This window comes from Talpa occidentalis, unplaced genomic scaffold, assembly GCF_014898055.3.
Source record: "Talpa occidentalis isolate TD23 unplaced genomic scaffold, MPIMG_talOcc4v2.1 talOcc4.12, whole genome shotgun sequence".
Classification (NCBI taxonomy): Eukaryota; Metazoa; Chordata; class Mammalia; order Eulipotyphla; family Talpidae; genus Talpa; species Talpa occidentalis.
This window is the reverse complement of record NW_023601212.1, coordinates 67,886,834-67,904,259: the sequence shown is the minus strand read 5'-3', so window position 1 is coordinate 67,904,259 and position 17,426 is coordinate 67,886,834. Positions and strand designations below refer to the sequence as shown.

Sequence of the window (17,426 nt, the reverse complement as noted above, 5' to 3'; positions counted from 1 at the left end):
TAAATCCTCTGTGGATAGGCTGCATGAAAACTCTAGCCTAAGGCCACTACAGCAGGTGGAAACTCAGACCCTGACCCACTAGTATCACAACTGGACACCAAGCCCATAGCAGCACCACTGAAAAGCTGACCTCAACATTTCTTGCATTGTTCATGGCTGTGGTCCTGAACTGCTTGCCCCAGTCCTGCCCCTTTCATGCTCCTTTATCTAATCAACTCCATGGCGTTATGACTCATCATCTTTTTTTTTTTTATACCAATCTTTTTCTTGTATGTCATATTGAACTCTTTTCCTTCATCAGTGTCATCACTTTAGTTGTCGTCGTCATTATTATCATCATAACCATAGTAATAGGATTTACATTGAGGATTTTCCATGTGCCAAGCCCTGTCCAAAGCAATTTAACGCATTCGTTCAATGAATTCTTCTTGGAGCTCTGTGAGAGAGGTATTTTTATTATTCCCATTGTGAGGCTGAGTAAACTGATGATGCCATAAGCTGACCCAAATCATATGGTGGCGTTGTGGAGTAGCACTCAGTCCTAAGTTTATTTGATCACACCATGTGGCCTCCTTGTTCTGTTTGCAAAGCTCGGTCTCTCTCTGGCTGGGCTTCCTCGGGTCTTCCAGGGCCCAACACTAGCCTATATTTCTGCCTATACCTTGAAAACAGTGACTCTCCAGATTTCTCAGTGAATGGGGTCCCAGCAAGAATTGTCTCATTTCCCAATCTTTCTGGAGTCAGAGTAGACTCTTGCATGGCACTGTTGGGTCAAAGAAGGTCTCTTACATCTGAGAAAAATGAGGCTGCAGAAGCTTACCTAAGTTACACTGATTGCTTGAAAGTAGAGGGGGCTGCCAACTCAGGCCCCCTCACCTAACCTAAAAGTTGTGCATCTGATGGCTGTACAAAAAGAGATGTAATTCGGCCTGGGGTGGAATTTCAGCCAGGCTCTATCCTCCTGCTTGATAGTGGGAGTGGGGAAAGGGCAGAGGAGGAAAGGATGGAAAAGCAGAGAAAAACACCTAAGATTTTGTGACTTCCAGTCTAAACCAAGCAAATGGGTCTCTCCCATGACATTCTAGCTGTTTGCCTCCTACACAGCCCAAACACACCCTCCTGTGGACATTTGTTTAGAGCCTGCTGCCTGCTAGAAAATGTGAGCTCACCCCAGAACCCTCTCCACTGTGGGCATTCAATAGAGGAAGGAGAGGTTGTAACCAGACAGGCACTGGCTGCTTCCTCATCAGTATTATGTCCATTTTATAGGTGAGGCAATTGTATGTAAAGAAGAGACAAGGAATCCTTTTGTGGGTAGGGAACTTTTCATAATGTGGAAGAGTTGAGAGGTGTTGTGTGTGCCTGGGAGAGCTGGGCATTTCTGGAAACCATGCCTAGCGAGCTTTCCAGGGCACAGCCAGTCTGCAAGACTCTGAACCCAGAGTGAGGTCTCATTAGCATTCAGAGGGGGAAGTAGCCATGGCAGACACCATCCAGGGTATTGGGAAGAGACAGGCTGTGTTTTAATTACAACCTGGACTTTTGAACAAATCCGTTTCTCTGCTTGTCTGAGCCTTAGAGAAAACAACTTGTGGGAGGTGTGCCGTCAGCAGCTGGGTCCACAGTGGTGTCTGTACAGCTGTGTACACATCTGGCACACAGGTGGTGGACTGCAGGCACCTTTTCTCCTTGGATTGCTGTGGGGTTAGTGAGGGTGGCAAAAGCCAAGGTCATAAGGTGAGTCTCACTGGTCTTTACACGGGACAGGGAGAGTCGAAGGAGAAAAAGGAGAGACACAAGGCTGCCCCCCTTCTTCCCAGTCTGTAGTCCCCACTGACCATGACCATTTCAGGACTGGAGCCCAGACAACTCCCGCCACGTCCTCCAGCCATGCCTGAGTCAACATAGTGGGCTTTCTTTGTTGAGCCCCACCCTCGCACTCCCTTCTCCAACTCGGGGCCAGATTTGGAGTGGCGGTGAAATTACGAAGGGAGGAGAAAGAAGAGATTAGCAGGGTAGAAGTTAGACAAGCACAGATGCCACCACCTGCAGCCGTAGATTCTCAAGTGCTTGTTGGCTCCCGGGGAGCATTTGCCGTTAGTCTATTTAATGTCCATTCCAGGCGGCGGGAGGAGAAGGAGGGCTGGGGACAAAGGGCCTTTGACCGGCTCCTGGAAAGCATTGATTAGTTTGCTCAGGTTGGCAAACACTGACGAGGGGCTGGGGCCAGGGAAGAACTGGGAGGATTTTATGCTCAATTCATGGCATCTAGTTTGGGGGGTCGTAAAGGCAAATGTTTAAGAAACTGGGGTGCCCTGATGTTGAGCCATAGAGAGAATAACCACACTGGGTGGCTGGAAGAAGGGAGAGGGTGGCAAAGGACTATGAGTACCCGGAGTTTGGATTTTGGGGCCGTGGCATACATTAGTAGTGGTGAAAGGGTCCTATAGCCCCTTGGACTGTCCCCCAATCTTACCTCCCTGGCAGAAGTTGAGAGAGAGGGGGGAAAGCTCTTTAGGATTGGTGTTTTTGAGGTGCTCCTGAGGGCCAAGGCAGGAAGGATTGGTGTGGGGGCCCGGGACCCAGGCTGAGCATGAAACAACACAGCACTTTGGAAACCCGGCTGTGCTGGAGTCATCTGAGGCTGTCCTCTGTCCTGGGGGACGGTCCCCTAGTGGATTCATGGAAGGCAGCTTCTTCCTCTTCTCCAAGCCTTGGATACCTTCACTCAAAGAGTTGAATGGCCTCATGGCCTCCCTTTTTTTGGGTGCCTATCTATCTGTATGTAACACCACCTTGGGGACCTCTCCTTCGCTTCGTATTCCCTCCACCCTCAAAACTCTTCCCTTCTTCTAGGAAGCTTCCAAGAAAAACGCACTGCACATGTGTAGACTTAGAGTCATGAACTAGCACAGTCTCAGAGCTGGGGCGTGATTCAGCTCTACAAGCGCACTGTGGTTTGACGCCATTCGATTTTGTATTCGAGCAGCCTTGCTTCATGTCATTCCTATGTTCTGTGTCCCATAGGTACCTCCTTATGGTTTGACATTATTTATCTGCTCGTTTGTTTGTTTGCTGTCTCTTTTACAGAATGGAAGCTCCGTGAGGCTGGGGAGGGTGTTGAGGACTTTATTCTGTGCTACCTTTTGCCTATAATAGTGCTTGATAAATAACAGACACTCAGATACCTTTGACTGCAGCCTGGTGGAGGCTTCTTTTCCTCCCCTCCCTGTTAAGATGGAGTGTAGTGGATGGTGGCTATTTTTTTTTTTTTTTTTAGAGGCATGTTTTATTTATTTATTTGTTTGTTTGTTTGTTTTGTTTATACATGCACTGGGTACAGTCAGAAGCGCGGGAGGGTGAGAGAATTCACCAGAGCCAGAGCGGGGAGCAGAGCAGGCAGAAGGACAGAAGTACACTGCTGAGGGGAGCAGCGGGCGGCAGGAGAGGTCTGTGCGCCATGTGGGACCCTCCTCCAGTGGCAGGGGAGCAGCTGGGGAACAAACCGGCGCCGCAGAGGCCGCAGGCAGCTTCGCAACCCAGCGCTCAACCGCTGCGCCATGGATGGTGGCTATTTTTAAACAATGGAAAGAATGTGTAAGAAGAAGACTAAATGGGTGAATAATGTGAGAAGGAGTTTTGAGATGGGATTGGCCACACACCAGCCATCATCATGGTTGGCCTGTCTACAGGAAACTGGTCTTCAGTTATGTATGTTTCGTCAGCTCCTGCCAAGGTGGGGCTCAGCAGCAGCTCCCTGAATGTGTCTATCTTGTGAAGAGAGAAAGGGTAGAGCTTTACAGACTCACTCTACCCTCTTGCCACCAACCTCGCCCCACACCATCTGAGCTTCCCATGCGTATTGATTCCTCTGGTATTTGGGGATAAATAGAGTTTTTCTGAGAGAGGCCACCCTTCCCCAATATACTACTCCTTTAAAAAAGAAAATATTTTGAAAACAGCAAAATGAATGCTAAAATGAGTAAACCCCAGAAATACTTTAAGAGTATACTACCTCCGTGCTTATTACCAAAGACTCTGACAAAGGCAGTTACATTATGATGAAGCAATTTAACAAAAAGGAAAAAGAAACAAAGAGATTTGCTTAGATTTTAGGTCTTTCACAGACTCCCTGAAGTACTGTTGATCCAGAGTGACAAGAAAGAGTCACCTTTATTTGGCCCTACTGCATGCTGTTTCAGAAGAGAGTGGGCATGGAAGATCCATGGATCCATGGATCAAAGCAAACCAACTTGTACTGAGTGCTCCAGCCTCGGCGTGGAGCGGGCTACACCATGTAGGTTTGCATGATTACACTGCATGACGTTCACACAATAAAATGGCCCAGTGAGCCGTTTCTCAGAACATATCCCTGTTGTTAAGTGATGCATGCTTGTATATAAATACTCCATAGGCCTGTTCTTGAACTACAAGTGGTTGGCAAGATAAGTTATAAACATGGGGATAGTTAAATCTGAAGGCGAGATAAAGATATTTGAAGTTAACAATAGGAGGCAATGCTCATAGGACTCTTAGAGCTGGAAGAGATGGTCTGGCCTGATGTCGTCAACAGCAGTCAGAGATAAGGTTCCTATGGGGAGTTTTTGAGGACAGCTATCCGCAGAGCTGCCAGAGCCCCAGGCCTTGAATCCTACTGCTCTTTGTGCCTGAAGCCTTCCCAGAAGGCTGAATGACCCAACGGACAGTTCATGGGAAAGGCGTCCAGAGGAGGGGCAGGTTCTCCAGACTGGGAGGTGGGATTCAAGAAGGTGAGAGCTGCTGTACTGAAGGGTGGGTGGATTTGACAGCTTAAACAGAAGAACTTACCAGGAATGTGGATAGATACAGAGGTAGGAAACCAGGAACATTGCGTGCAGGAGAGGTGACAATCACTGTCTGCCAACCCGGACCATCAGGCTCCCGGGACCCCATCCCCAGACTTCCCCATCTCCAACTTGGTGATCCTGCTCCCTCCCCTCTGCCTTCCAGGCTGCTGCCTGGGTGCTGACTCTTAGCTGCTCAGCCCCCTTCTCCCTTCATTTCTCTGACTTCACTTCCACCCCACCTCGCATGCTGTCAGAGTTCCTTTACTCAAACAGGGCTCTCATCCTGTTAGGAATTGTTCAGCAGTGGGCCTCCCTGGTGGTGCAAAGGCTTAAGTCGCAGCACTGTGAAGCTATCCGCAGCCACTGCAGCACAAGTTCGATCCCCAGTCAGGGAGCTACCCACATGGCGCAGCAGACCTCTCCTAACTCGCCCGCTGCTCCCCTCCGCAGTGTATTTCAGTGGACCCTCCTGTTCTGCTCCCCACTGTCTCTGATGAATCCTCTCACTCCACCCCCTCCACCCAGCATCTCAGACCTGTACCCAGTTCTTGTATACATAAATAAATGAACCTTTAAAAGAAAAAAAAAGAACTGTTCAGCGAGTCCCTGTTGCAGGTCAGATGACGTCCAGCCCAGTGTGCAGTTTGGCGCCAACTGCCCCCCTGCCTCAGGCCCTCTGCCTCCAGCCTAGGGGGACACACTGAGCTCTGTGGTCCCAATGCACTTTCACAACTTCAGGCCTCCTCTGTATACGCCATTCCCTCTGCAGGGAATCCCCTCCTCTGACCTTTTATGTTGCCAACCTGCCTGCCTTCCCTTTTCCTTTGACCAAGGTTATTTGAAGGCATAATAATAAAATGCATCCCCTGCTCGCTCCCTGACAGGTGACTGGCTCCTCCTCGGGGCTCCTGTAGCTCTCTGCTTTCATTACTTGAGCCTCTCTGTCTCTGCCAGTAACCCAAACTCATTTCTGGAAGGGATTTTCTCTTATTCACCTTCACGTCACTAGTACCTCCGGCTTTGGCTTGGCACATATAGACACCTCTGAGTGGTTTGTTCAAAATAAATGAAAGGATGTGTAATGAAGAATAGAACTGGACTTTTTCTGGTGAACTGAATGTCCTATATACACATGTTGGTTTCTGGTGATGTACACTAGAAACTTCTATAATCTAAAAGTGCAATGTTACTTTAATTAAACATCATTTTAAAAAAATGATTGGAAATGAAATGAGTTTAGTCCTGAGAGAGAGAGAGAGGCTGCATCTGTTGGAGGTCAGGCTGGGAAACTGGAAGGCAGTCTGTTTCTCAGAAACCAGATTACACACCCAATGTCCTGGGGAACGTGTGAAAAATTCACATTTGCGGCCACACCCTAATAGGAGTGCACCTGGACATTTTTGTTGTGTTGAAATAACAAGCTCTTCCAAGGACTGGAGCGGCTTGCCTGGCACACATGTATGGAGCCCCCTGGGGGACACTGTGTCACACCCACGCCCAGTGCACCCGGGGCATCAGCTCTGACTGCTTTTGGTACCCCCACGCTTTGCTCAAGCCTTTGAGAGAGTAACTCAACTGGATGCTTTCATTGGCTGTTTGAAGGAATAAATCGTCTGGATTTAAAGTACAGTTGGTCCTTAAACAACCTGGGGGCCACTGACCCCACACAGTCAAAAAGTCACATATAATGTTGACCCCCCCAGATTTAACTATAGTTGTTTTGGGGAGGGATTGATCTCAGGACTCCTTTCCTCCCATCTCTATATACCCAAATCAGAGGATGCCCAAGTGCCTTATAATCAATCCTCCTCATTTGGGGCTCCACATCCTTGGATTCCAACTAACATCTGTGATTCCTGGAGCCCATGAATGTGGGCTGTGGGTGGTGGTCTTTGTTTTTTCTTTTTTTTTAATTTATTTTTCACATCAGTGTTCATTTTTTTCTTTTAAAGATTTATTTATTTATACAAGCACTGGGTACAGTCAGAAGCACGGGAGGGTGAGAGAATTCACTAGAGCCAGAGCAGAGAGCAGAGCAGGCAGAATGACGAAGTACACTGCTTAGGGGAGCAGCGGGCATGGAAGAAGAGATCTGCGCGCCATGTGGGACCCTTGCTCAGAGGCAGGGGATCGAACCGGCGCTGCAGAGGCTGCGGGCAGCCTAGCAACCCAGCGCCCAACTGCTGCGCCACCGGGGAGGCCCCAGTGTTCATTTTTAAACAATATTTGCTTCCCCGCCTCCTCGGGTATAGTTCCATAGAGTTTCCTTCCCCAGTGCACCCGTGCACCATCACCTCAGTCCCCTGTGCTCCTCCCTCCCTCCTTCTGATCCCTCTCCCTCCTCCTCCCCTGCAGGATGTCTCTGATTTGTAATTCTCTGTTTTTGTTTTGTTTTGTGTTGTTATTATTTTTTACACTAATGTCTTATTTGGTTCCACTATGTTCCTCCTATAAGTGACACCATCCGATATTTTTCTTTTTCTTTCTGGTTTATATCACTGAGCATGATCCCTTCCAGCTCCATCCATGTTGCTGCAAATGGCATGAGTTTATCTTTTTTTTTTTAAGATTTATTTATTTATACATACAAGAATTGGGGTTCAGGCCAGAGTTGTGGGGGGTGAGAGGATTCACCAGAGGCAGAGTGGGGAACAGAACAGGCAAATTGACCAAAGTACACTGTTGAGGGGAACAGCGGGCGAGACAGGAGAGCTCTGCTGCACCATGTGGGTAGCTCCCTGGCTGGGGATCGAGTTCTGATGTTACAGTGGCCACGGCGAGCTTCATAGGTTGCGTCTTAACCCCTTGCGCTACCAGGGAGGCCCATAGTTTATCTTTTTTGATTGCTGAGTAATATTCCATTGTGTATATGTACCACATCTTCTTGGTCCAGCCATCTATTTTTGGGCATTTGGGTTGTTTCCATAGCTTACCTATTGTAAATAGTGCTGGAATAAGCATAGGGGTATGGGTGTTCTTTTGAATCAATGTTTTTGTGTCCTTTGGGTGGGTGGTGTTCTGAGTACAAGTGGGACCTTGCAGTTCAAAGCCATGTTGTTCAAGGGTCAGCTGCTATTCTAGTCCAAACTCGCTCACCCCAGGCATCTAGTTTCCTTCTGCTATTGTCCTGAGGGGAGTCCTGGGTCTGGCCCAGTGGGGCCATCATCACAGACCTTGCTTCTCTTTCTCCCCTGCTACCAGGCTGTTTGCTGTCAAATGTGGGGGCTGCTTCGAAGCCATCGCACCCAACGAGTTTGTCATGCGGGCCCAGAAGAGCGTGTACCACCTGAGCTGCTTCTGCTGCTGTGTCTGCGAGAGGCAGCTCCAGAAGGGCGATGAATTTGTCCTGAAGGAGGGGCAGCTGCTTTGCAAAGGAGACTATGAGAAGGAGCGGGAGCTGCTCAGCCTGGTGAGCCCTGCAGCCTCAGACTCAGGTGAGTGTGCTGGGGGAGACCCGAGAGGCGGAGTCCGTGTGGCTTTCTCCCTGGAGGGCCAGGCCCAGGCCAGCCCTGCTCCATGGCAAGGCCCTCTGTGCATTCTAGGCACTTTCTTTGTAAGCTGGGGGTAATCTCTTCTCAGTCAGATACTGCTGAGATGCTACTATGTAACAAATTACCCACACATTTGATTCACCTGTTCATGAGACTTTGCATTCACAGGGTGACTCTGCTTTAGGCTGAAGGTCTTTAAGTAAGCTTGAGCCCCCTTCCCAAGAATCTGTGAGATCCGGGGCTGGGGGTGGTGATAGCCATGTGACCTTACTAGACCTTGCACTGCCAATTCTGGTGCTGCTCCAACCCCCCTCACCCCTCTCCCTGGGCCCTCTGTACCCTCCCCTGCCCATGTCTTCAGTCCCTTGGGAGCCCTGGGCCCCTCCCCCTCTACACCCAGCCTGCTGGGCTCTAGCGCATATTAGTCCCTCCGCTCACTTGCACATCTTAAAGTTTTATTCACTCTCTCCTTTTCTCTCTGCTGTTGCTAGAATGTCCTTTAAGCTTTTCTCTAGGGGCTGTTTCATCCAGGGAGATGGTCATTCTCAGGCACTGGGTGAGCATACCCTTTCATGTCTCCTGGCCAGACATTTATCTGACTTTATTGTGGGTGCTTGTTTGGTTGTTGGCCCTTCTTGCCAGCATGCTGAACCTCATGAGGGACAGTGCATGTTGTTTTTTACCTTGGTGTCCTCTGGGCTTTGCACTGACCTGGACTACAGAGGGCACTTGCTAAAATCTATGTGAGAGAATGAATAAAGGAGTGAAACAAAAGCTTTGTTATGTGATGCTTGGGTCCAAGAGCTTTGGAGGCAGAGGTAGGGTACATCGTCTCACTGGCTGCCCCACTGAGATCTGTGTGACTTCGGGCAAATCTCTGAACCTCTATGAGCCTTGATTGTCATGATTATAAAATGGGGATGATCACACCTACCCAGTAGTTTCATTTGGGGAAGTAAAAGAGTGAATGCCTATTGCAAGCCCGTGTTCCATAAATGCTGGCATGGCTGGTGTTAGGGTGCCTCTTCACCCAGGGTGTTCTGCTTCCCGTTGGTCTTCCTTCCCTCACTCTGCTTGCAGCTGACAGCAGGACAATCCCAACTCCTGTTTGGTTCACTGGGTGTAAGTTTTCTGATTTGTTTGAATTTGAGGAACGTTTCTCCTTGCCTGGAGCACTGCACTGATATATTGCATTATCTCCTCCTGGGGTGACTGGCCCTGTCTGAGCAGGGCTCATGGCTTCCTTTTAGTATAAGGCTGGCTCACCCTGTCTTCCCTTTTAGGTGTCTGGTGCCTACCTAATTAGGTCTCCTCCCCAGAATACTGCATATTCTTCAAATTCCCAAAGGACTTAGGTGCTACAGGGATCAGAATACCAGCCTGGCCTTAGAAGGACATGCTTGCCTAGAGGGACATACCATTCCCTCTGATACGAAAATAAACACTGTGGTCTAGGCTTTCTTGGTACACAGTTGTGTGGGGTTTCATTGCTGAGTTATCCAATTACAGATTTAATTGGCTACAAGCTCAGTATGAAGCAATGGTAGGATGCCCCTTTTCCTTGGCTTCCCTTCCCCCACCGTGTGCAAGCACCAAAAGGAAAAAAGCAACATTAGCAGAAGTGTAATGTTCAGAGCAAGGGCACTGCTGCAGGACCTCTTTTCTGAGCACATTCCCCCCAATCTGTTTAGTTAGGAGCATTTTTGTTTGGGGCCAATACTGACAAACTGAAACATTCTACTTCATTCAGTCATGTCTTCATCCAGTAGACATATCTTGAGTGTTTGCTTGATGTCTGGCATGGATTTATATGAATGACAAGAATGGTGTGGGTGTGAGGAAGTCTCAAAACCACATCAAATGAAGGAATCGTAGATCTTTGGGTTAGAAAAGTAGACTAAATGAGGACATGATCTTGGTTGTCAGTGGTTGGATTAGAACTCTTTTCAGTTCTAACTTCAGAGAGCAGAATTAGAATTCATTCCTTCAATTACTTAACAAAAGTGCGTACTTACACTATAGATAGATAGCTAAAGGAAAGCAATTTTGACTCAACATAAGGAATGTTATGATGTCACTCTGATGATCTGTTCTAACAAAGTATAATTACTCGAGGTTTGGACCCCACCCACCAGACTTGTAGAAACTCCTATTGATGAGGTGGGAGCGGAGGATGTTTTTAGACTTCTTGAAACTTGATCATTGTTTTTGCCACTTAAAATGAAACCAGAATAAAATATATTGCCGTACCACTCATTTTGTCAATTATATAAATGCTGCCTGTCTTGCATCACACCTTGGTTTGTGTGCCAAAGCCTGTCTTGCTAATTAGAGAATGTACTTGTAGAGAACAGGGCTGTAGCTTTTAATTCCTTTGTTTCCTTAATAGGAGCTGAATAAATGATCAATAAGAACCTCATGAGTTGAATTAGATCTTCCAAGAAAGAAGTCCACCTCATATTTGGGGTTTACAGAAAGCAAACAATTTTAGGATCTGTCTTAGTACAAATATAATTTCTCCTCTGGTTTCTGTGCTGTTTTTACATATTGTTAGTGCTTGATAAATATTTGTTGAGTGAATGTTTGAGTAGGCTGTCATCTTTAGGTTTTTATCAATGACTTGGGTAAAGACAGAGGGCAGTTTCATTCGATTTGCAGATGACACAATCCAGCAGGAAACGCTGTCATGGTACTGATACTCTCAATGTTCAAAAAGAGTTTGACAAGCCTACAGAACAGCACAAGAGGAAATCTAACCATTGGTTCCCAAAATTTGAAGGTAATTATATGGAAGGTATTATATGGATAGGGTCTGTTTTGATGAAATTTAATGAGGGATTGTAGTTGACCGTAAAGTCTATAGGAACCCATGGGACATACACTGCATTAATAGAAATATGTTGTCCCTATCGTGTAAGTACAGTTCCATTATTGTTTTGCATCAGTCTGAGCACATTTAGGATATTGGGCCTAAGTTTGAATAGCAGATTTTAGGGTGTCTCTAACAAAATGGGAAGAGTATTATGGAAAGTGATTAGCTTGTTAAATAATAAATAACTAAAGAAACTCAGTTTACTTGGCTTTGTAAAAATCAGGCTATAAGACATCTGAGAGTCACACCCAAGGGTGCAGGCCCACATTCTGAGGGTGAAATGACAGATTTTGTTCAGTATAGATTAGATCTGTGTGCTACAGTGTGCAGATTAGACTGTGTTTATAGGAAGTGAACCAGTTCCTTTAACTTTTTAATTTCAGGAGGAAAGCTGGATCAGTGATCTCTAGGGCTACTTAAATCTAGGCTTCTAGAATCTTTGATGCTGGTTTTCTGACTTACACCAAAGCACATACACATTTATAATCATACGGGACACCGAACTCAGGAGATGTTCTGTGCCTGGATCTCCACCCACTGAGGCCAAACAAGTCTCTTTTGTCTTGCTCCCTGCTTGACCCCAAGCAGTCTCTCAAACTGAGAAAAGTCTCACAATTTTCCTGGAGTTTCTTGGGCAGGTTGGATCCCTGGGGTCTCCAGTGCATCAGTAGGCCTATGACTACTTCCTGCCTGAGCTCTTTTCCTTGAGCAGAGAGTCCTAGGCTCTTGCCATTGGTAGGCACCTCAGCTTTTATCCAATTCCTACTCCCAGCAAATGTCAGCCAGCTCCTGTGGGAGCCCTCTGACCATGGTGTGGGGCTCTCGACCTTAAATTCTGAGTGTGGATTGTTAGAATTGTTGTATTGAGCCCCAGTGCCTATCTCGAGGTATGACCTCAGTCTTGGTCGAGGTTCTACTTTCAGGAACCCACAAAACAAGTCAGTTTCCCTAATGTGTGTCTTTGATTGAAGACCAAAATCTTCATATTCCATCTTTGCTTTTCCTTTCTCTTTCTTACCCTTCTACCAGCTATCCCTTAAAAGATACTTTGTTGGGCCTCCCTGGTGGCGCAAGGGGTTAAGTCACAGCACTATGAAGCTATTGGCAGCCACTGCAGCATGAGTTCCATCCAGGGAGCTAACCCACATGGCACAGCAGACCTCTCGTGTCTCACCCGCTGCTCCCCTCAGCAGTGTATTTCAGTAGATTCGCCTGTTCTGCTCCCCACTTTGTCTCTGGTGAATCCTCTCACCCCCTGCATCTCTGGCCTGCACCCCAACTCTTGTATACATAAACAAATAAATCTTTAAAAAAAAAGATACTTTGTTCTCTGTCAGTATACTACCATTTTTTGACTCTATCAGCCAGAAGGGGATACAGTCTTCCATCTGTGGTCTGAACTATCCCAATGCTATTATCACTACTTGTCAGGGATGTCAGGGACATCATATTCTATTGATGTGACCCATGGGCCATTAGCTTTTTTGACTTTGAAACTGGGGCTAACTGGAGGCAATCATGATTTCCTGGTGGGTCCATGTTGCATTTCTTAATTATTTACCCCTCTTCACATCTTAAAAGTAAGAATTAGTCACCTAAAAGTAGCAACTTTAAAAAAAATTTTTCATTTTAAAATAGAATTTTAGATTTCCAGAAAAATTGCAGTTTCCCTGAAATTCCCATCTGATCTTCATCCAGCTTCCAATGTTAACACTTTACATTTTAATATACATTTTGATCAATGTACTTTGTCAAGTAAGTTAGCATTGGTATAGCACTACAAATTAAATTATAGACCATATGATTTCATGAGGTTTTCCTCTATTGTCTTTATCTACTCCAGGATCCAATCTAGGATACCCATGTTGCACTTTGTTTTATCTTATATATTTATGTTAAACTACCTTCCTTTTTAAATTCATTTTAGGGGTTACTCGGGTAAGTAGAGTCAGAATTTCTTTTTTTTTTTTTTTTTTTTTTTTTGCCTTTCCAACTTTATCATTTTTCTTTTATTTTCTTTCATCATCTCTCACCATAGGATGAAACTGATTTTTTTTTTCTTGTTTGTTTGGAGTTGGCTTGTTTTATTTTTTAAGGTTTTTTTTCCCTGAAGAAACCAGAATGTATTTTGGATTATGCCTCAAATTTATACCTCAGCGATCATTTCTCCCAGGGTTCAAACTATTGTATCCCTTGGTTCTCCCTTAGTCCGACTGAAGTTCAAGAGTGGCTGGCCCGCCCTCCTTCCCTGCATCTTCTGAGAGTTGAAGCTGTCAGCAGGGAAGGCAGGGCTTTTTCTGATGCTCTACATTTCTAAAAGGCTGCTCAGAGGAAGCCTGGGTCATTAAGCCCCATTCATGAGGCTCTCTTTCTGCCAAGAAAGTTTAAAGTTTGGGTTAATAGAGCAGTTCTGTGGCTTTTGTGTGTCAGGGTTGTCTGGACTGAATTACAAGGCTTATGCATTTTGTCCTTGCATCTTGCACTCACCTGGCCCAAGTCTTGTGCCTAGCATGTGGCAGGTGCTCAGCACATGTATGCTTATTGTATGAGTGAATGAACTTTGTTCATGTCAGCCTCTGGGGTCTGCGGCAGAGAATCAGCACCCCCACTTTCCAGGATGACTCCTTCTTATGTCACTGGCGTAGATTGCCCACAAGTCCTGGAGCTTGTGGGTCCTGCTTCGTTCTTAATTTTCCACAGGAAGTGGGATATTCGCTGCTGCTTTGGGTGATCCAGATGGCTTTCTTGTCACTCTCACTGTGTAGTTCTTCTCTTTCTCTGAGTCGGGTTCATTGCCACTGGTATTTAGACCTTCATTTTAATTTCCTTTTGCAAACTTAGAAATAATTTTAAAAAAATTCATTACAGAAGTATTTCATTCAACCCATCTTGGAACTCTTCTTGTTCTCCAATAAATTAGAGTAGAGAGACGACAGTTACCTTGTGAGTGTTGGGAAATGCTGGACTGTCCTATGGGATTATTTTGTCAGTTCATAGTCGTGAATTTTAAAATGTCAGATATGAAAGCAAAAGGCAGCAGGAGGCCTACCTGAAGAAGTCTCCTTCTCCATTTTGTGCTGCAGAAAATTTGGGACCTAACGTTAGAGAGGTGTCAGCCTGAGTCTTGCCTACACTCACAAGCAGTGTGACCTTGGGAAAGTTATTTGCCCCTCCAAACACTATTTCCTAATCAGGAAAACATGGATCATAATTACTCTGCTGTAGGTTTCTGTAAGAATATAAAGAGGAATGCATATCAAACATGGGTTGACGTCCAATAATTGTCAGGAATCATTGTTATCTCCTGGTGCAGGCATGAGTGTACCTCTGGGCAAGCCATGGCTCATAAACTTATTTCTCCAAAGATCCATTCACAAATGTCTCATCTTCTGTCTGCTTTTCTCTGTTAGATGCTTCTCAATAACTGAGCTGGGGGTAGTGCAGAGAGAGGGTCTGTCCTTTTGGGTGCGGGCACGTGAACCTGGGATGGGCTGATTCATAGATGGCCTGCAGGACTCTAGGGCGCTCTCCTGTCTGAGCATCGTAGCTGGCCTTGCATCCTGCAGAGCCAGGGCAGAAAACAAGGAGGTGATAACCTTGCAGTCACCTTTTAGACTTAGTGGGACTCGTAAGCAAGAATGGGAAGGTTGTGTTGAACACAGCTACCATTCTTTTATAGGCAGGAAACCAAGATTTTGAGTAGTTTTGATTTGAGTTCTTTTGAATGCCCAAGTGAATGCTTATCCTGAACACATTTTTCTGGAATGTTTTATCCTGGGGGTTTCTCTGTGCCTCTTGGTCTGAGAATGGTGGTATATCTCCCATCTTTGAATAAATTGGTTTTGGAGTGGATTTTTACTTCTCTCTTGCAGTAGAGGAAGGACACTTACCTGTTACCCACTGGTGAGTGTGTTGTATTCCTGAATAGGCCATTAGCATTGCTTTGTGACAGTTACAATCTATGTTCTTCCAGGTGGCCACCTTACCAACCTTTTATTCAACAGGTTTTTTTTTTCTTTTTTTTGTGTGACCCTCACCGGTAGCCGGGGAATGAACCGGCGCTGCAGAGGCTGCGGGCAGCCTCGCAGCCCAGTACTCAACTGCTGCGCCACCAGGGGAGGCCCTCAACAGGTATTTTTTTATAGATACCTGACCTGTGTCAGGCTCAGTCCTAGATGCTCTGTTTTAGTTGCAGGAAAAGAAGGGCAGAGGAGTCAGTGAACACTGAGCAGTGAAATTGAGAAACACTTCTAAAAGTCAACCTGTCAATTTCAGGGGAACAGTAGAGTCAACTTGGTGTTTTAACAGGACTGAGAGATGGGAAGAGAGACATAGCTTGGAGGTGTTGTCACTCTTTCCCTAAAAAAAGGGTGGGGGGAGATGAGCCATTAAAAAAACAAAACAAAACAACTTTGAGTAGGTATATAAATACGTGGATCCCATTACAGTGGTGGAGAAATACGTTTAAGTCATATCCCCATATTTTCCTGTATAGCCATATTTTCAAAAGATACTCTTCTACAATAGCCTTTTCCAAAAAACTTTAACTGCCAGTCAGTACATGCATTTTTTAAATCATGACTTGATGGACACATTCATACGTGTGTGTGAAGTAAAAGTCTCAACACTTCGATGTACTCACTGCTTACCCTTCAGGTTCCTATTTCTGTTCTCTTTATTTTTTAGTTCTAGTTTTAGCTCACTCTATTCATTTCATAACCCGCTGATGGACCTGAAAAATACAGCTTCAAAGGATAATTACTTACAAATCTATCCCCAGGTTTTGGAATTGGTATAAAATCCTCAAATTTCAAGTCAGTTAATATGTTTTAATCTTCTACATAGAACCATATGTGTCAGGTCTGAGAAGAAGAACAAAGACACAGACGATGTCATCTGACTCCATGGGCTTGACGCCATGTGCGTGCAGTAACTGTTTTCTGCTTTATTGTTGCCAGCATTATTACAGAGACAGGAAGAGCACACATATTTATAGCACGACTAGCACAAAGGTCTTCATGGGCATTTACTGACTTATTAATCTGGACTCTCTGGATAGTAGGTAAGAGGCAGTTATAATTGCTTGAGCTTTTCATGTTGTTTTCAAAATCAGCTTTTGTCTCTTGTTAGTATCATAACCATGAAATTGGCTACCAGCATTATTTGTTGCTGTCAGTCTCAGGCTCAGGTCTTCTGTTCTGAGCCTCCGTCTTCTCGTGTATTTGTTTTGTCTTCATGTTGTAGATGGAGAAATAAGGACACAGGATACTCGAGTCAGGGATAAGCCAGAATAAGAACTTAATTCTACCAATTACCAAGTGAGGACACTTGATACTCAGCCTTTGCTGTAATTGTGACTTAGGTAAAGTTTATTTTTGGTGCTTGGAAAGTTCCAGGCAATGTATAGATTCAGACACTGTTTTACCTCTTTTCCATTGACTGTAATTTAACTGTAGATATGTGCTCACACTTAATAATTCTAATTAAAATAAATTATGAAAACCATCATTTAAAATCAATGCAGTAGCTTCAGAGCATCTTTAATATGTTATAGTGTAATGTGTGTGTTCACTTCTCTTGCACAATCCTTGGAAGAAAGAAATCAGTCAAATGGACATCTGATAGTTGTGATTTTGCCATGAGGGTGATGATAACAATTTTCAAGCCCTTGCTCTGCACAAAGCATTGCCTTAAGCACTTTACATGAATTAGCTTACTTAACCTTCACATCAGGTTGATGAGGAAGGCTGTGTAATACTTATTCCTATTCTACAGATGAACCAGAGGAACATGGAAAAATTAGTCATTTTCTTGAAATTCTATTATTAGTAGTCAAAAGAACCAGAATTCAAACTTATGCAGCTCAGCTCCAGAAGCTGCATCAGTGAGCATTACACTAATTGAGAAAAATGTGCATATAGCTTAAAACTGACCTCATAATTTGTCCTTGTATTTCCCTGACAATTCTCCCCGGCTGGCTATGGTGGTACTTCAGGTGCTCGATACATCTTATTCTCTGCGACCCCGTCTGAAAACTTTTCACAAAAGCCATGAAAACAAGGTGATTTGAACTGATTTTATACTCCCTTTCTGTTCTTACCTCCAAATCCTCCTTAATAATTAATTTTATTCCTTCTATATTACTAAGAGAAGAAGGTTGGGAGTATATCACTATACTTCTCATGGACACCTCCTATAAGGAAGTAAGCTCTGAAGAATCCAAAGACAACTAGGTCT

General features: G+C 45.2%; 1 protein-coding gene across 1 annotated transcript in view; it reads left to right on the top strand.

Annotated features, from left to right (window-relative positions):
* The window catches only part of LMX1A (LIM homeobox transcription factor 1 alpha), a 146,916-nt gene that overhangs the window by 102,020 nt on the left and 27,470 nt on the right, over positions 1-17,426 (top strand). The window contains exon 4 of the mRNA XM_037506604.2: positions 8,028-8,260. Coding sequence (XP_037362501.2) covers positions 8,028-8,260 — 233 coding nt within the window. The remainder of the gene's footprint in view (positions 1-8,027; positions 8,261-17,426) is intronic.